At 33.5% G+C, this 21,742-nt stretch overlaps 1 protein-coding gene across 2 annotated transcripts in view; it reads left to right on the plus strand.

Moving 5' to 3' along the window:
* The window catches only part of LOC131849815 (RNA-binding protein fusilli-like), a 114,981-nt gene that overhangs the window by 55,770 nt on the left and 37,469 nt on the right, over positions 1 to 21,742 (plus strand). For both annotated transcript variants that reach the window (XM_059199938.1, XM_059199937.1), the window contains exons 3-6: positions 12,256 to 12,338; positions 16,229 to 16,416; positions 18,661 to 18,750; positions 19,589 to 19,643. In XM_059199938.1, coding sequence (XP_059055921.1) covers positions 12,256 to 12,338; positions 16,229 to 16,416; positions 18,661 to 18,750; positions 19,589 to 19,643 — 416 coding nt within the window. The remainder of the gene's footprint in view (positions 1 to 12,255; positions 12,339 to 16,228; positions 16,417 to 18,660; positions 18,751 to 19,588; positions 19,644 to 21,742) is intronic.

The following is a 21,742-nucleotide window of genomic DNA, read 5'->3' on the forward strand; positions in this document are numbered from 1 at the left end:
CAAAGATTGATAAAATTACCCTTAAGGGAGTAAAATGAAATAGCGGATCAAATTTTGTATGGAGATTCGTCATTTTTGAAGAATAGAATAGAATAGAAAATCATTTATTCAAATAAACTTAATTTAAGCACTTTTGAAGAAGTTGTTTTCATAGTCCTTTTTGGGTTAGATTGTTAAATATGAGACATCGCTGGCACACAGCTAGTTATTATTATATGTAGTGATACTTCAATAATTTTCAATACAGAAACTGTGTTTGTTAAACCCATAAGTACGAGAGGATGTAATATTCAAGTGTGTCTTTTGAACAGACACTTGAGTTGGTCAAGTAGAACACCGCCGGGCATCGAACCCGCGTTGCGCAACCGGGATACAGTTAGGAACAGGTTCCCGTCCCGTACGGTCTGTCGCTCGCGGATGGGATCCCATCTTGCAACAATTGCAACTGATATACGTATACAACTACATTATTATGTATATCTTATAAACGCTAAAGTTTGTGAGTATGGATGGATGTATGTTACTCTTTCACGCAAAAACTACTGAACAGATTTTGATGAAACTTTACAGTAATATATATAATACATCAGAATTACGCAGGCTATTTTCATGGTGGTGAAACCGGGGGTATGACTAGTTATATATGATTATGGACACGTGAAATACGAATAATAACTTTTTTGCATTGTTACTTTATTATATATATGTACTGCCCATCTAATTGTTAATTAAATAAATAAATCTACATGTCTGTTTACTCTCTGGTTTACTGGTAGAAAATGCCTCGAGGTGTTAAGTCCGTAATGCATTTTCTTTGTAAAAAAGATTCATTATATGACACTAGCTACCCTCCCCGGCTTCGACCGGCCGTACTTTTATTATATAAACCTTCCTCTTAAATCACTCTATCTGTTGCTAAATCTGCATTAAAATCCGTTGCGTGTTGCGTTTAGAAGATCTAAGCGAAAAGACAGGAAGTCACTTCATTTTATATAATACTATGTAAAGAATATGGTAGGTCGCAGTGCTACAGGTCCATGCACCTGACAATAGCCCAAACAACCCAATAAATTAATAAGAATAATAAGGTTTAAGCTAACAAATACAATCAATATTCTGACACTGATAAAAACTTATAGCAACTAACTACTTATAAGGAATAAATATTGTAAAACTTCTAGAGATTTCCACAAGCGAATGAACATAATAACAACATGGTTTGGACTTTGAAACCACCTTGTCATAATAACTGCGTCTCAGTACTGTACTGGTGCCCCTTTCAGAGGCGAAACACGAGTCGCAATATGGATGTAGCTTTCGGACTTGGTAATGGTCGAAATTTGATCAATCATATCACCAATAGAGGTTACGAACTGCGACTCAGTAGGCACTGTACCGTTAACACTATGCTTCTAAGCTATATCGGAACTCTATTCGATTCCTGATAATGCCTTGTTCCGTGGCGAAACATGAGTCGCAATATGGACGTGGACTAGGTAATGGTCGAAATTTGATCAATCATATGACCAATAGAGGTTATTAACTGCTCTAAGTACCGTACAGTTAACATTAAGCTTCCAAGCTATATGTGGACTCTATCGATGTCTGACGATGTCTCTATTCGGTGTAGACTCGGTAACGGTTGAAATTTGATCACCGATTCCAGTAGTGATGGTCAGGTATATGAATGTATGAATGAATATTTGTGATCTCACATAAAATAATATAAATCCCATACTGAAATGGCCTTTCGAGAAAATCACCTAATTAATAATAATAATCTCAGGACAATTCACACAACACCATCCAGACCCAAGACAAGCTAGATAAAGCTTGTGTTATGGTTACTAGGTAACTGATACAGATACATAGATTTGTAAATACATACATAATATACATAGATAATACCCAGTATGATACAAACAATCATACTCATAGATGCAAATGTCTGTGTCGTGCGAGGAAATGAACCCGCAACCACAGATAACATAATATTACATACCGCAACCATCGGAAAAAAGGCGGTCTGTCGAGCCGCTAGACCATCGAGACCGTCAAATCTGCTACCTATTATCTGTAGTAGAAGTAGATTGTAAAAAGATCCTAAGTTTTACAAATAAAAATTAAAGTATTGATTCAGAACCTTATTCAAATTCAAATTCAAATTCAAAATATCTTTATTCATGTAGGTCTATTACAGACTCTTATGATATGTCAAATCTACCGTATATGATTTCGAGATGAGAAGCCTGACAAGAAACTCAGCTCGTATTTTTTTTTTTTAATGTTGTACATATTTATAATAATAATATTTCATTTAAATTCAAATTTGGGAGAATAGAGTGACCACCAGCATATGCTATATAAAAAAAATCAAAAAATCTAATCAGTGTTCGCAACCTGAACAGACCAGTTCCCACCCGTTCACGAGTATGACGGATGAGCCAGCCATCATTGCACTCAACCATATTAGAGGGAGGACATCGATCCGGCCCACCACGCCGCCACAAGTTTGAACTTTATAGCGAGCATGACTTTCAAGTTACTCCACTACGTCATTTATATTATTTATAGCATAAACTGTACCAATCACAGTTTTCACCCATTACAATATTTAAATTACAATATGTCATTACTAAATTTAGGATAGTGTTTATTACATTATCTATGTCAATGAGAAAGTTATATACCTCATAACAAATGTTAAAATAATTAAGTTCAATTCGTTGTTACCGGGCATCATTGAAGCTGTATATTTTTGCCTGCGTCCCATTTACAGTTAGGAGTGGTACCGGTATGGCAAGTAATTGAAGGGTCGAGGATGTAACCAGTTCGAATCAGTGCGAAATTTCGAAACGAGACCACACTCATTAATTTTGTGCAGATTGAGACGAAAATTACAGGTTGCATATAGTGTAGATATATTTAATGATTTGTATAACGTATAACTAGTGGTCGGTCCCGACTTCGCTTAGGGTGAATATATACATCATATGTATGGGTACTGTCTATTAGGTATATCATTTACTAGCTGTGCTCGCGACTTCCTCCGCATATTACAGTAACCTTAACCAAATAAAGAAAAAATATTCAATAATCTAACTTAAAAAAGGAAGATTTTTTTAGGTTCCAGCTTCAAAAATTACAATTTTCTATATAGGTACAAACTTATATCCCCTATTTTATTTTACCCCCTTAAGGGTAACATTTTTAAAACTTTGAATGTCATATTTATTTATATTTAACCAACAGCCTAACTTCCATAGAAACTTTTATTTCCCCTTTCATTTTATAAAAGACCTATTAATTAAATACATTTTGGAAAATAATGAAACGATAGGTTTGATTTTAGCTTCTACCTTATCCCATTTATTTTGGATCGGCGTTATCTTGTTATTTACTCCCTTTCTTACCATATCATCTTTCACACAGGCCATCCATCTCTTTTTCGGCCTTCCTAGGCTCTAAGAACCATCCACATTCATATGTAACACCTTCCTGTAACAACTTGTGTACCTACTTTGACATCATCATCTGCTTCTACCTTATCCTGTTTATTTGTGATCGGCGTAATATGTTTTCTCTTCCATTCATCCCTGTTCGCAGTCATCTCGTTATTTACTCCTTTTCTTACGATATCATCTTTCACACAGTCCATCCATCTCTTTTTCGACCTTCTTCGGCCCTTATCCACATTCATAACACATTTTGTGTACATTGATATATAAATAAATGTCGGTATAATTAGTCGTCATACAGAAATAGCTTTTCTATATAAATCCACGTCATTGTTTATTATAAACATAATCACCATTTTCCACTATGGTTTTCCAAATATTTATTGGTTGTTTGAACAAAATAATATTAGTCACGAGTCGACATGACGAGTCATGTTTTTTATATAACTGGAATTTAAACAAGCCACGGCAAACCTGATGGAAAGTGTACATGAACATCACAGAATGAACTTATGAATTTCCTTGTTAATAAAAATGTCAGAACTACTTTAATATAAAATTAGTACAAAAATTTATTGTATACCATACATTTCTATATACATATACAGAAATGTATGCTTTACAATAATTTTTTACGACCGTGGCTCATCTGATGGTAAAGGGTTACCGTAGTCTATGAACGCCTGAAACACCAGAGGTGTCAAGTGCGCGTTGATATTAATGTAATCTTCTCTGATATATAAATGAAATGATGTTTGTTAGTCACGTTAAAACTCGAGAATGGCTCGACCAATTTGGCTAATTTTGGTTTTGAAATATTTGTAGGGCGAAGCGGAATTCGCGTAGTCAGCTAGTGCTACATAAATATCATTAATTGTTATTATTTATTCTTATTACTATAAAAATTATACCTTAGGGATGAACACGATTCACGTCTTTTCGATTTTTAAGTAAGTTTATTTTTTTATTTCAAATTAAATCAAAACTCATGTAGCACATTTTAGCCGCTTAAGACAATTTTTTGTATTAATATTTTATTCTTACCGTCAAATTCAGTATACAGATTCAACTGAGAGGAACTGGATTTCGATGTAGGTGTCTATGTCTAACATTAAGTGAAAATCTCATGCATGAACTGGTAGTATTGCCATGCACACCTGTCATTCAAGTATTCGTTTAGTATGATTTTACTCAGCAAATATGATTTAATAGATGTTTTTGTTTAAAGGTAATTCCAGTATACCTTTGGGTATCTTATTGTAAAAGACATATTGACTTTTTCTAAACGAAACTTAGTGAGACCAAGTTTTTCTTTAATATTTGGTTTTAGTTAGGTATACCCTATCTTTCATTGGCCTGTTTTATAGGTATGCACTGAATTGTTTTGTAGTTTACTTGATTGATGTATGTTTACCTACATAGATTTATTATTGATTATGTAAATATATATAGATATGTTACAAAGATATAAAAATTCCGTAAATGATACTGTGATTATCATGGTAATCACTCTTCAAGGTTCTCGAAGCTTCTTTGAAGACCTCGGTGTTTCTGATGACTCAGCTATAGATTGTAGCAAGGGGGTTTATAATGCACTAGTAATTACCTGCGAATTCGTCTACTTTTTTACGATAAAAGCCAGCCCATGGCCATGTGTCTTTACGGGTAAAATTCACTATTATTCTTTCTTGTACGAAATAGGTAATGAAAGTTTGTAGAGGTATCTTTACATTAGCTAGTCTTTACATACAGTATTAACAAAACAGTCGTCGCTGCTGTATCGCTTATATCTTTTAAATTACGTAACGGAGTTTAATATAGTTTTCAACAATAGATTAAGTTATTCAAGAGGATCTATATAATATGTGTTATAGTATAAAATAAGCCGAGAAACAACAACATAATTCCATAATTATTTTTGTACCCTGTTTAATTGATACAGCGCCATCTAGTTCTAAGCTAAGCTAAGCTTGTGTTATAAGTTCTAGACAACTAACAGAAATACCTAAATAAGTTTTTTTTAATCTAAATCCTTAAATATAACAGTTTTCTATGTAAAACAACCAAACCAATACCAACATACTAATGAATACAAATGTTCAACCAAGTGAGAAATTGAACCCGCTACCATTGCAAGGAAAGCTGTGTGATAAACCGCTAACACATCGCGACCGTCAAATTATTATTCCACTAATTACTTAGTCCGATATTGGTTCAAGGATTACGCCACTCATATAGATATGAATCTAGATAAACGACTATAATCATAAAGAATATGCACTTAATATTTACTCGAAAGTAAATATTTAAATTATTTCCTTCATATCGTAAAATTGAATAAACATAGATTTATTTATTGATAGTGCAGTTGCAATCGGTATATAGTTATACTAAAAAATTATATTTAAATGAAAAATATATTAAAAAAGTACTCTTGTATTCCGTAATAAATATGTAATTAAGATAATAAGCCTGGAATTTAATATCCGGGGATAGGTATTATGAATAATATATATATAGTGGTCTTGCCACCACCGGAGTGTAAATTAGATATATATATATATATATATATATATATATAGTTATACTAGCAGACCCAGCCACGCGTTGCCGTGGCTGAGGTTCTTGAATAAAATAATATAGCGACTATAAATTGAGATGTAAGTTATCCTATTTGTCAAATTAGATCATTGCACACAATTAAATTTGCAATCGGTTCAGTAGTTTAGGAGTCCATCGCGGACAAATAACGTGACACGTCATTTTTATATATAACTAGCTACCGACTACGGCTTCGCACGGGTGTACATGTATTATATATATAAACCTTTTTAAAAATCGGTAGCGTAGTTTTAAACATTTAAGCATACATAGGCCGGCAGACAGCGACAGCGACTTTGTTTTATACTATATAATGAAGATTGTAACTAGCAAACCACCTTAGCTTCTTATTATAATTAGATTACAATATTTTTTATTGGATGATAACGGCACGGTTCACCCGCAGTGCAAACGGTTTACACTGGCGGGGCACCAGTGGAGGATGATAGGATGAGCATGAGATCAGGTCAGTTAGTCCATCGTGGTAATTTCACCAGGAATTTATATCAATAATAATATCCCTCAACAATTCACACAGCGCCATCTAATCCCAATTACACAGAGCTTGTGTTATGGGTACTAGAAAGATAGACAACTGATAAATACAAACATTTTTTGTAATATACATAGCAAACACCCAGGCGGATACAGACAATCATACTCATGAATACAAATGTTTCTTGCGAGGAATCGAACCATTGGAAGTAAGGCAGTGTGGTAAACCGCTAGACAACCAAGGCCGTATATACCTCCTTTTGATAATGTATAAAACCAACTGTAGAAAATGACAACACTCATCGTTCAATACCCTTCACAGTAAATTTCCTATGTGACACGAATTGACACGATAGAATAAATACAACCTAGGGCGATGGACTCGAAACCTGTCCGACGACTGACGCTACGCTAGGGCCCATTCTTTATACAATTATAAATTAAAAATAACCGTCAAATAACATCATGACGAGAATGACTTTGAAAAACTGCTTATGTATTTATTTATACACATGTTTAGTTGAATTAATTGTATCTATTCTTTATCATCTATATTATTCTATACATCTATATATATATATATATATATATATATAAATAAAATTGGAGTGTCGTTTGTAATATTGAAATTGAAAACAGTTTTGTACTACATGCATATGAATATAAATACGGTACATACACCAAAATAACATTTTTTACAATTTTTGTCTGTCTGTCTGTGTGTTCCAGCTAATCTCTGAAACGGCTGGACCGATTCACGGGATTTTTATAGGCAGGTAGCTGATGTAATAAGGAGTAACTTAGGCTATTTTTATTTTAGAAAAATTATAATTTTAGAAATGTAAAGTTATAATCCACGCGGCCGCTGTCGCGGGAACAGCTAGTATAATTATAAATTAAAAATAAATTAATCTCGTTAAATAACATCATAACGAGAATGACTTGCTTTGAAGAAATGCTGATGTATTTATACACATGTTTATATAAATAATTGCACCTATTCTTTATCATTGTATAATACAAGTAAAGCATATTCTATCTATCTATATATAGATAATGAAAATTAGTAGATTGTCACCTAACATTTTTGCAGTAATCTGCAGTTTTTTTATCTGTTATCTACCAAATTATTGAACCCGTAGATGGTGAGTTCAAATCATGCTGAAAACAAAGTCGTATGTTAACATATATTATTAAATAGCTTAATATTAAATCAGATAGAAAAGAAGTTACCCGGCCAAGACAAAGTTTATTACATTACCTATATAATAAATAAATAAATAACCTTCGACAATTCACACAGCGCCATCTAGACCCAAGTTAAGCCACCTAAAGCTTGTATTATGGGCACTAGATAACTAATACAAATACATAGATTTTATTTCGTAAATACATACATATTATACATAGAAAACACCCAGACCGATACAATCATACTCATGAATACAAATGTTTGTGCCGTGCAAGGAATCGAACCTGCGACCATCGGAAGAAAAGCGATATCCCTTACCGCGAGGCCGTTAAAAGTAATTTCTTGCAAAAAAGACTATCGCAGTCTGAGACTATGGGTTTAACAGCATTATTTACTAATATAGGATTAATAATTACATCTATTAAAATAGACTGTTGTCGTCAAAATATAATTAATTATAGGAAAAAAATGTATTAATATTATAATAGCCCTTGAAAATTCACACAACGCCATCTAGTTCCAAGATAAGCAGAACATGTGTAACTAGACAACTCTTGTAAATACTAATAAACATTTTGAGTACAAATGTTTGTACCATGCGAGGAACTGAACCCGCGACCATTGGAAGTAAAGCAATGTGCTAAACCGCTAGATCACCGAAGCCGTCTATAAATTATTATTATTATATGCTTACCTCTCTCTCTTCCGCAAAGAACAAACAGTGATGGCGTCAACTTTTCTTGTCTTTCTTTTAATGTGAATTTGATTTATTAAATACACTAGGGACCCGTCCCGGGTCCGCACATTAGCATCACAAATCTTTAAATTTCTCAGCTTGTTCTATACTATATACACATGTATTATCATAGAAACGTTCCTCTTGAATCACTCTATCCATTGCAGAAAATTGCATTAAAATCCGTTGCGTAATTTATTACTACGTCGCCTTTTATACTACACATATGTTATGATTTTCGTTATACATATCGAATTGTCCAATTGTCATATATACACGTCAGGATTTTTTTAAATTACTTTTACTCTTCCATTCAGAGCTGCTACGGTTGACAGCAAGAGACTCGATTTTTTCATCTTATTACTATTATGACATAACTTTTCACACTTGTCACAATTTGTCTTTTTGGTCAGAGCCTAGTGTTGCATATTATATATAATTCCCTATGCATCTGTTATAGACGATTTGGTCTGTGAACAGCTCTTTTCGTGGCTATATAAACCTTTACGAGAGCGGCATGGCCTACCACAGGCTCGACAAGAGAAATTATTGGCCGTACTCGGTATTGAGACGCCTACATGGCGATTCCGTCTCTTGTCAGCAAGACTTTGAAGCCAGGCATCATCACAATTTTTTCGACCTATGTTCAAAGAGTATGATGGAGGATCGTGGAAAGTCCACCGACAAGAGCGTCGCTCTTAAATTATGAATGAATGAAACAAGAAAGGAGACGAGATAATGTAAAGGAACGGATTATTTATTGGAATTATTAGGAATTAGAGGTTTTAAAATTTTATATTTTATGGTAAATAAAGGACGTTTAAAAGAATGTTATGAATGTCTTCGTTTTACATTTGTAATGCTTTATTACAAATTATCTGTGTATTAGTGATATATTTTATTGAATTAATACAATAAACTAGTCTAGTATATTGTCGACAATAGTCGCAAATATATCATAAATAATTTAATTTACAAGTTTAAACATTAAGGGTCTGTTATCAAAGAGTAGCATTTATATAGATTACTTCGATAACTGTACAGAAATAAACCTCGACTCGCTGATTTGACAATTAAGAATTTTGACATTATTTGACATTCATCATTGATGTTTTGTCATCAGTCGTAAAATATTAAGATTTAATATATATATAAATTATATAATTTATAATTAACAATAATGTGAAATTGTAATTCCGAACCGGCTCTCCTCAATTTAATATTAAGTGTCTATGTTTGTGTTGTCCTACTAACTAGTATTGTCCACCTAATAATGAAAACCCTACTAATAATTGTTTGTTGTCCCTCAGGTGTTGTCCTGTCCTTAATTATAATATACTGAAACTGAATCAAACTGTCAAACTTTACTGAGTAAACTAAAATATACCACAGCTACAAATTACACTGTGTCTCTCAAACAATGATGTTGGCAAAATCACCGATCAAAATTGGTGGAGATCATTTAAAATAAAGAAAAAGAATTATATAAATATTTATATAATATATATTATACTATACTATGTATATTTATACAAGTGTATGTATAATTTAAAAGAAGTATTGGTATTTTGGACCCCTTGTCTATATAAAGTATAATTGTGCGAAAATTCATACTCCTCAATTCGTGCAATTTTTGTAATAACGGGTACAAAGTTTTTGCTTCACGTATTAATTATGATTCTATAAGTTCCATATTTAATATATATTTGTTATTTCCTGCTCATCCACTTGAATGCCACGGACATAGATATATCGTAACAGTGAAAGCGCTCTACTTTCAGTATGCAATCAACTTGTTTTTAATATTTGGAGGTTTCTGATATCGCGACGCTTATCAGATCTTGGTAGAGTCACGTTGTTAATTGCATTATTATTCTTGTATAACAAATGTAATTATAGAAATTTCGACGTTTACGGTTATAATTATTATTATTTTATTAACTTTTTTTAAACCCGTCTGAGCTAACGGTTTACGCTAGTACTGGTGCCCTACCAGTGGAGGATGATAGGATGAGCATCAGGTCAGGTCAATTAACACTGATGCCCCGGGGGGAAAGGAGATTGTTAGTAATGTGGACTCATGACCCCATTACTAGCAATGTACCATGTCAGGTTGACCTCCACGCGGTTCCCCCTGGAAACCATCGTGATAAGTTCGTGGTGAGGTTGTCACGATGGGCTAACTAACCTAACTTCATGTTCATCCTATCATCCTCCACTGGTGAGCTGCCTGCCAGCGTAAACCGTTAGCGCAGGCGGGTGCACCATTTCATTATCATCCATAAAATAACCCATCGTGGTAAATTCACCATGATTCCAGGCGGAACCGCGTGAAGGTCAACCTGACATGGTACTTTGCTAGCAATAGCGTCAAGAGCCCACATTACTAGCATTTCCCTTTCTCCCCTATTATCTGCCTTTATGCAGAACCACTTAAATCGTTGTTACCGTGCGAGGAACCAAACCCGCGGCCTACGGAAGTAACCCGGTGTGCTAAACCACTACACCATCGACGCCGTCAATGTGTGGGAGTACAAATAAATACTGTTATAAAGATAGATCTTTTACTGTGTGTATTAATGAATTAACGATAAATACTCAAGTCTCAAATCGTCGTATTTGTATTTTTTTGTCGATACAAATGTTTAATAACCAGTTGTTTTTATTGTATGCAACACTATCATAAAAACGAATAACAAACTGCTTAATAAATACCTACTGACTATATCTGACAATGAAATAATTTATATCTATTAACTCCTAATTTTTTGGCTTGAGCGGTATATAGAACAAAAAATATCATAATCATATGTGACGTTTTCCAAATTATTGATGAAAGCAAATGGCAGCGATGGTGGTAGAACAGATTTCATGTTGACTCCCCGCACATCTGATGTAGTCTTTACTGGATATTATAATTATTTCTCACGATGATTGACTTAATGCACAAACTACGTAAAAAATGTTATTTTGGTGTTCATTTATATTCATGCATGTAGTAAAAAACGGTTATTTCAATATTACAAACAGACACTCCAATTATATTTATTTGCATAGATATATAGATTTCAGGCTACTAGACACATATTATAACTACCTTATAGACTAATATACATATGAATGAATATTATAAAACTAAGATATAGAAATATTGAAATTGTCTGTATGCTTATGGTTCTGACGACGGCAATCTGCGACGGTAGCTCCAATATACCACACCCTTCTATTCAGCCAGTAGTCCTCCTTCATAGAGTTGGTTGGTTGTGGTTGGTCTACCCGTCGCAGCTGTATGTACATATATCTAAACATATATAACTCAAAGGTGACTGACGTAGTGATCTATCAACGCACAGCCCAAACCACTGAACGGATCGGGCTGAAATTTGGCATGCAGGTAGATGTTATGACGTAGGCATCCGCTAAGAAAGGATTTTGATTAATTCTACCCCCAAGGGGATAAAATAGGGGATGAAAGTTTGTATGAAACTTTGTCAATTTTAAGCCGATCGTGCTGAGAATTTGCATGCATAAAGCTACTATGACGTAGGCATCCCCTAAGAAAGGATTTTGATAAATTCCACCACTAAGGGCATAAATTAACGCGAGCGAAGCCGCGGGCAAAATCTAGTTATACATATAAACCTTCCCCTTGAATCACTCTATTTATTTTTAAAACTGCATTAAAATCCGTTGTGTAGTTTAATGTTCTGTGGTTATAGAAATATGTACGTTTTGAGCGATCCCTATATTTAATATGTATTGTATTGTTACAGTTCGACGAGTTCGTGCGATCACTTCAGGTGGACCCACAGTCGCCGCTGTTCAGGCTCGTCACAGACGGACAGACACCACTCAGGTACCTACATTCCGCTAAAATTGTTATTCTCTTATCTCTTACGATTATTCTATAAATCAGAGCCTTATATTATACTTCGTCTGCGCCTTATTTTCACAACTTTTGCAATATTTTTCATTGTAGCGCCTCTCCTATAGGTCGTAGCGTAATGTTATATAGCTTGAAGCCAGTTCGAACCAGTAGTTCATGATATTAGCGCGTTCAAACAAACAAACTCCTCAACTTTGTAATATTAGTAAAGATATTAAAACTTTATAAATTCTAAGACACATCCTATTGACCTCTGTTCGGTCGTGTTTTATTCAACACCCAGGATAGAAATAGAAAACTAAAAATATTACATACATTTACATTTATTTACATGAATATTGTTGCAGCCAGTTTTGTTATCTGTCGATCGGAATAAATCGGAATCGTAAAAAACGGATGTAATCGGTATTCCAACATCCGGTACTGCAATTAGCAATTATATTGACCATAAATGTACGTATAAATAGCTGCTATAGATATAATACTAGTAAATAGTAATTATGTAGCTCCCCTCTGTTGGAACCACTGTCCCTTTCTACTGCAGCAATTACCTCCGTTTTTAACGTGAGATTTTTTATTATTTTATAATTATCCCTATTCCTTACTAGTAGTATTATAAATGCGAAAGTAACTCTGTCTGTCTCGCTTTCACGCCAAAACAACTGAACCGATTTAAATGGAATTTGGTACAGAGATAGTCTAGACCATGAGAAAGAACATAGGCTACTTTTTAATGCGAAAAAAAAGTTGCAAGGGGTTGAAAGGGAAGATGAAAGGTTGTTTGGAAATATCGTCATTTTTAAAGTTACATTTTGAAACTTATTTTCTGTTGGCTGATGATTAAATGAAAATAAATATGACAATCAAACTTTGTATTGACTTTTTTTCATTTTTTTTCACATTAAACAGTAGTCTGTGTCAAATTTCATTTAAATTTTGTAGTTTTGGCGTGAAATCGCGACAGACAGACAGACAAAGTTACTTTCGTATATACGTAAATATATAAAATACAGCTAATAATGAAAGATAGGTAGATTTTTAGAGTATTTTAGGTTTATTCGAAAAAGATATTAATTTCAAATCGAATGTAATTTATCTATAAATAACTACCCGTCCTGACTTCGCGCGTGTGTACATGTATTATACATGTAAACCTTCCACTTGGATCACTCTTATTTTCTCTTATTTATTTTCTAAAATAAAATATAGATGCATATTACTCGGTGATAGGGTAGTAATTTTATAAACGAAATAATTATTAAAATCATTTATCATTTTAAAAACAAAAATATCAACTCTATTCTAATTCTACCTTATAATTATTTCACTAAATTTCTATCACAGCACACACTATCTATTTATAAGTACATTAAAATACGCGGAATACAGCGGAAGCGACTTTATTCTGTAATGTTACTAACAAACAAATCAAACGAAACTCAATATAGCTTTATGTTTTTTTTAAATACATTGTAGCTATAATGTATTTCTCCACACAATTCAAGACCATACATAATTGAGGGCTACTAAATATTAATACGGTTGACAACAATGCTATTTCCCGCTCTTCAGGGCCAGTTCAAAGTTCGACGAACACAATTTCTGATATACATGTACATATATATGTAGCGTCGTTTGTTATTTTTGTGGTTTCGTAATTCATTATAATAATAAATTAACCTTTATCTAGTATCACTGGCTGTGTGTGAAAGACCTTCGTTTTTTATAATGCGTATAACATATGGAGTTAATCCTTACTTCCTTACTAATGTTATAAATGAGAAAGTAACTCTGTCTGTTTCGCTTTCACGACAAAACTACTGAACCGATATAAATGAAATTTGGTACACAGATAGTCTAGTCACTGAGAAAGGACATAGGCTACTTTTTAAAGCAAAAAAAATGTTGTAAGTGGTTGAAAGAGGAGGTGTAAGTTTGTACGGAAATATCGTCATTTTTAAAGCTAAAAACTTGAAACTTATTTTTTAGGCTGTTGTTTAAATGTAAATAAATGTGACGTTCAAAGTTTGTAAAAATATTATTACCCTTAAGGGGGAAAAGAAAATTTTTGAAGCTAGAACGATGAATCTATTTTCTTTGCCTTTTTTGGGCTGGAGTATTGAATATTTTTTATTTATTTGGTCAAAGTCACTATAACACGCGGACGAAGTCGCCGGCATACTTAGTCTATCTATACATTGAATATTTACGGTATCGACTTGTTGCCATGGAAGGTTTGCTCACCGTACGAAAATCGTCCTACAAGTACGAGATTGTTGACCTTCGGTACAAGGACATTACCATCCTAGTACTAGTGGGTACGAGATTTTGATGTACGTAAATCGGTCAAAATTCGATTGTTGCTGACGTGCTGGCCATCTAGTGTTGTCGTCTGTCACAATATTGATTCGACACTAAGGTTCTATATACAAAAATTAGTAAAAAATACAATTTAAATATGAGATATAAAACTATATATGGCCAGTACGTAGGCAACATATAGTTTACTCTACTTAACTGCTTCTAAGGATTCATTTACTATTTCAAAGCACTTTACTATTTAATTATAATCTTTGACTATAAATTAATAAGTTTCTACAGCCTTTGTCTCATAAAATTTTATTGCCAAGCAATGTTTTTCGTTTCGACTTACGGCAGTGAAAATACAGATTAAGATGCATGAGATGTATCATGGGCTCTAACTTGTTTTTTTTTTCGGACTACTCTAATGCTGTTGGCCGCAGCTGGGCTTTACAGCTTCACCGGACGTTAGGGGGCGAGTGCAGATGGCACTCCAAAGCCGCGGAAGGACTTATGGAGCGGCTGAAGGCCAACTCCCGCCTGACGGATACGACTTTAGTCTGAGGGCACCACGAGGGGTTCGAACCTCTGCTCAGGCCGTCGTAATTTCGATCCCCGTTTGAATTGGACGGGGGATCGATCGGAGGGGGAAATAACTTGAGTGAAAATATAGGATAAGATGCATGAGTGGTATCACGGGCTTTAACTTAGGTGAAAATATTATAAATCTTGTATACAGAGTCATAATAAAGGTATCGTAGTATTTCATATTCAAACCTGAGAGAGAATCTCTGTCATTTGTAAGTATTCAACCATCTGCAAAGTACTTACGTACATGTTCATTATAAATGTCAATATGCAAATTTAGCATACAAAATACTAGATATACAAACACCAATTAGAGTCTACAGAAGAAAAAAGATAAACTGACGAACATGAATATGTTTGTGGAGGTAGTAGCTACTCGTGTATTATTTACGTAATTTTTTCTGGTCGATTACGCACTAGAGGTTGCAAACCGGGTCCGGCCATACGGGGCTCGGTGACCGGACTCAACCAGGCCGGGCCGGGCGGACCTGGCCGGAGTCAAAAACATACCGAACTGCAATCTCTACTACGCACTGGTGTTGTTAAAAAAATACGCATTTTAAGTAAAAACACAACCGTTGTACAGGGGTGAAACAGAGACTAAATATTTTTAAACTCTCGCGTTTACTACAAATTATTAATATAAATTAATTAATAACCCTGTACAATGAATACTGTGTCATCTAGTCCCACGGTAAGCAGAGCTTGTGTTATGGGTACAACAACAACAACAACTGATATAAATACTTAGACTTGTTTTTTCGTAAATATAATACATACATATTACACATAGAAAACAACTAGGCCGATACAAACAATCATACTCATGAATACAAATGTTTGTGCCGGGCGAGGAACCGAACCTGCACCATCGGAAGTAAAGCTGTGTGCTAAACCAGTAAACCACCTAGGCCATCAATTGTTTATATGCATTTATAACGTATTTTAATTCAGGAATATTATATTTACAGACAATGTCTTCACCCGGAGGCGTGCAGTAAGGACATCAATTTGCCGGTATACTACGCGCGCTTCCACGATCTGCGTAAGGAGTATGTGCGAGCATACACACTGCGCGCAGTCACACCCCCACGGGCGCAGGCGCCGCCACCACCCCCGCCCCCGGACCACCCCGGCTCATTAACGGATATGTTAAATTGTATCCTTTTATCAAATATATATTTAAACAGTTTAATATTTAACACGTTGAAGATCGCATTGAAAAATCTTATTTCTCACATAGGGACCATCATTTTTTATTGTTAATTAAGTGTATTCTTTTTTAAATATGTTTTTAGTGTACAGTAATTTGAGGTAGACATTACCCACGGGTGATGTCTACCTCAAATTGGGACCGGGTGCCCAATGTGTAAATTTACTTTCGTTGCGGAGTGACCCACCGGTGGGCATGCGGTCTCTAATAACCCGTTAGATGTTGATGAAACTTTACAGTAATATAAAGAAACTTGACAGCTTGGGCATCATAATAACACATAGCCTATATTTTATATTGAAATTGATGCGGGTGAAACCGCGGGCACAGCTAACTTATAAAATATGAATATCCAATCAACAGAGTGCCAAATAAGTATTTAGGTGTAAGAGACATCGATCGCCTGTTCCATTCCAATGGGGATCGAATATACGACAATCTGAGCAGAAGTTTGAACTCCTTTTTTATCGTGTGGATAAATATAGTTAAGAAAAAACCCACTACTAAATATTTGCTATTTCAGCTTTAGCTTAGATATATTACAATCTTTCTTTTCAAGTAGATAATGTTTATTTTATTATAAATTAAAAATAGTCTACTGTAAACGAGCTTCTCCTATACTGTAACTAAGTTTATACACTGCTATTGTCATCTTTTTTTATAGAACAAAATGTCGAATTATTAATTTAATTTGTACACTCCAGATTTGCATTTAATTATTTGCCATCGATTGTCACAAGAATAAATAATATATATTGTATTAACAAATAGAACAATACCTTCATAAATAATAATGGGATGATGTTTCGTAATGTTTTGTAATTATTAATCGTTAATAATAATTTTACAAAAAACAAGTATTTATATTAGTTTTGAATAGTCTGAATTACTTCGTAACAATGGTGCTGCTATATTTTAACGATCCATTAATTTTTATGCCCATTGTTTATTAAATAAGATTGCTCCAAAGAATCACAACTCAATTATATGCAACAAATGCAAATGAGACACTTTGGTTAGTTGAGAAAGAGTGTTTAAAATCGAGGTTCTGGAGATCAGGAGCGTATGTATGTTTGTACTTATTGAATGAAATACAGTTACGAAATTACAACCTTATTTGATCTAAGTGGATAAAAATAATTACATATGTCTATAAGGTACGACAAAAACATATTAAGTGCGCGTTTTAAAATTTACATGAAAAAATACAGCGCCATCTAATTGTAGTATGAAACAATATTGACTCGAATAAGAGAGTTTCTATCCACGTCTTTTTAATCCACTGAGGTCTATAAATTATTGTAAAAATGCTAATTAGGTAGCTAAAGACCCATTTCTGGCGATCTATGTCAGTCGACCCCTGCGCAATCTTCCTTGAAACTGAGATGCTTAATTCTTTCCTTGTGTATTCGCCGTTATGTGCTGACGGACCTGACTTTTGTCTGACTTAAACCACATCATACAATCCCCATATCGATGCACCATTCAATAAAATTCTGCCTTATTTCAGCAAAAGCCTTATACTAAATAATTATATTGTTTTTAATAATATACATAGTTTTAAATTATTTAAAATGAATAACTTTTAAATTGATACTATGAAAACGTAAGATTTGATTCTATTCCTAATGAATAAACTGAAAATTCATATATAAAATTTTATCACCTCTAGACATCTACATGATCAGCAAGTAAGTTGGGCCGAAATTTTATTTAAAAAATAATGAGGACCCTTCAAGAATTGCACCCGCGCATAGTAAGAGCCCGACGCTATTTAGTTTGAAAATCGCACGACTCGAAATAACTTAGGGCTAACCAAACTATAAGTTATTTAACATTATATACATATGGCAAACCTCAGCACAACAAAAATCTGCAGATTTTGCCAAACTGAAGAGGAAACGCCACTCCACATCCTATGTGGTTGTAGCCGACTCATGCATAAACGAAATATCTCCTTTAGAAAGTTTACACTCTTTTCTGAGTAGATAAAAACCATCGCTCCTAAGAATATCCTTCAATTCTTGACGGGTCTAACTTTAATCTCACACAGATCTCACAATAGATCTATGCAGGTCGCAGTGTTACACCTCCATACACATGACAATAGCCCAAACAACCCAATAAAAATAAAAAAATAATTACATTCATTCTTGTTTAGAATATGCATCCAAACTACATTTTATTCAGATTTAGGTATAACACCGTACAGCGGTGAGAATTTCTACGCGGCAGAAGTGAAAGACATGGCCAGTATCATACAAAGGATATACACAGATGGTAAGCATGTTTATTTAATCATCATCTTTGATGGCTACGGATGGTCGCGGGTTCGATTCCTCGCACGGTGCAAGCATTTGTATTCATGAGTATGATTGCATAGATTGTTTGTATCGGTCTGGATCTTTTCTATGTATTATAATGTATGTATTTACTATGTTATTTACCGAAAAAAATTTTATATATTCTATAACACAAGTTTTGCTTACCGATGGCGTTGTGTTAATTGTCCAGGGTTATTTTTTTTATTTATTATATATAAATAAAACACTATACTTATTACGTAGTATAAAATAAAGTCGCTTCCGCTATCTGTTCGCTTAGATCTCTTAATCTACGCAACGGATTTTAATTCAGTTTATAGCATTAGATTGAGCGATTCAACAGAAAGGTTTTTATGTATAATATACACCTGTGCGAAACCGGGGCGGGTTTGCTAGCTAGCTAGTTTTAAAAACATTACTGAAACTGTGTTTTTTGGGTGTTATCAATTCATTGCACGGCTTTCAATCAATTTGATTTAATCAAATGATTGGGTCAAGATTAAAATACCTATTCTTGGCGTTCTTGACAACTTACCGAAGCTAGACTGTAAAATATCGTTGACGTCTACCACTACCCTTAGTCTTGCTTATTATTTATTTTATATAACACTAATCGCCCGCCCTAGATTTCCCCGAGTACTAACTATGTAAGTTTTGCTCGTATAATTTACGTTTTAAACAGTGAAAGAATTTCTCAATTCAGTGCACTAGTTCCAGAGTATACTTCCCTTATCTCTATTAATAACATTATTATAGATATAAATCTGTTCAATTAAAAACATTTTTTTTTTCAGGTTTCCGGTTAGAGTTACCAGAAAATGTGGACTTAGTTTTAGAAACTGGAATTTGGTGAGTAGACATTTTTTTTATATTTATACCTAACATACCTAGTATATTGACATAATTAAACCGTTCATTCTAAATATGCAATTTTGAAAAAAATTTGCAATGTACTTAAAAAAGGTCTTGGATTAAAACTTCCTCTTGGACGCCTGTTCAAAATGTAACGGCAACAAAACAACTACAGGCTCATTAAGTATGAAGGTTTGTCACCTCAAGTCATTAAGAGTTTATGGTTATAAAATTTAAAAATGTTTGTACATTTTTGTGTTGAATATAGTACAAAATTATACAGTTTAAGTTATAAGTTAGACACATACTTTAAAGTTTTAAACATTATAGGAAAGATTAATAAAGAAAATCATTAAAAGTTTCGAAGAAAATCAACATGAGGTCTTTATTGGGTAAATTTACAAAAAAATACACTTTACAACACTTTCTTTTGTGAAAAAAAACGCTACCAATCGCAATGATATTGGACCATGACGCATATGTAACGTTGAGTATATAGATTAAAAAATAAAGATTTAAATCTAAATTAACAAAGATAATGTAATATGATGTCGACCATTTTTCTTTAAAAACTCATTGGTCAAACACCAGGAATGAAAGCAAAAAGTAATATTATAGAAACATGCATATAATTTTAAAATAACCTGCATGTTATAAAAACAACAACTTAGCAAACTCAAGGCGAGGCACTCCAAACATACGAGTAAGGAGAAATTTAACGCGTCACTCGACACCACGGTCTATGCTCAAATGCTGACAAACAAAACAGTCCCCTGTACCAATAAACTTTTGTAGATTGAGTGTATCGCATTGTACTACATTGATTAACAATTATAGGTGGAAATTTTACAATAATCTCTATTTAAATGAACTTAATACACCTATAGACTACTAGATGACCCGCGCAACTTGAACTGCTTCAATATTCCTGCGTTTTTGGAACGTTTTTCATTGCAGCTCCGTTTGTAGGAGACATTAAAAGAAATTTTATAATCAGATAAGTAATACCGCACATTATCTTGACCGTCACACCATTATGAACTTAATCTCTTTATAAAATTTGCGAAAATTGAATAGTGATGTTTAGTGTCTATTAACATCATATATTCGATATGTAGAGCCAAGTAGAATGACGAAAAATTTGGCTGGTGCTCTTTTCAAGCAAATTTTGTACAATAAGACCCCGCTTAATGTTGTTTCGGTTTAGCGCGCCTTTATTTTAACCCGGGGATTGATCATAACGGATAAACGTCGAGGAAATAGTGGAAAAAACAGCAGCTAGTCTCTCTAATAAGGAATTAACTGAGCAAGAAGAAAACAAAAATATTGATAGTAATGAAAATATTGATAGGAACGCTGTTCCGTTTAACGCTGGAACTTATTGGAACGTATCCCCCGCATTAAGTAGGGTCTTACTGTACATATTTAAAATTTTGTGTGAATACAAACAACATCTTAAGAGCAAACTTAGTTATTTATTTATTTAAACTTTATTGCATTTGTACAATAGGCGGGCTTAATGCTATTAGCATTCTCTACCAGCCAACCTTAATATTTATTCAAATATATTTGCGAATAAATTTTGAAATATCATATGTTAGAAAGAAATTTTATTGTATAATAATATTTCTTGATTACAGCTCAATATTCCTATTAAAATTGACTTGAAATTTGTAACTAACGAGTAATTGTGTTAATTCCTATATGGTACAAACTGATAATATGTACAAATCAATAATTGATTGGACGATCCCATCTACTTCCAACTATATACCTTCATTTTAATCTTACAGATAGGTATGTACCTATGATTACAGCTAAAAGCGTTTTGAAAAGTAAAACAAATCAATTTGCTTATAAGCAGTAGATATTTCAAATAGATATTTGATTTATAAATTCGGCGATAAGATATGTAATAAATTGGGTAATCATAATCCAAATATCCGTAATCTGATAGTAATTTGTTACTGTCACTCGGATAAAGTGGGTCTATTTATATATAATGTGTTAATTTATATAAGTTCAACAATTAATTTATTAGTCACACCATACACTGACGTGTATCATATTGTTTATGTCCTATAAGATCTACTACA

Source organism: Achroia grisella, unplaced genomic scaffold, assembly GCF_030625045.1.
Source record: "Achroia grisella isolate CSIRO2021 unplaced genomic scaffold, CSIRO_AGI_Agris_v1 utg660, whole genome shotgun sequence".
In the NCBI taxonomy this organism is placed as follows: domain Eukaryota; kingdom Metazoa; phylum Arthropoda; class Insecta; order Lepidoptera; family Pyralidae; genus Achroia; species Achroia grisella.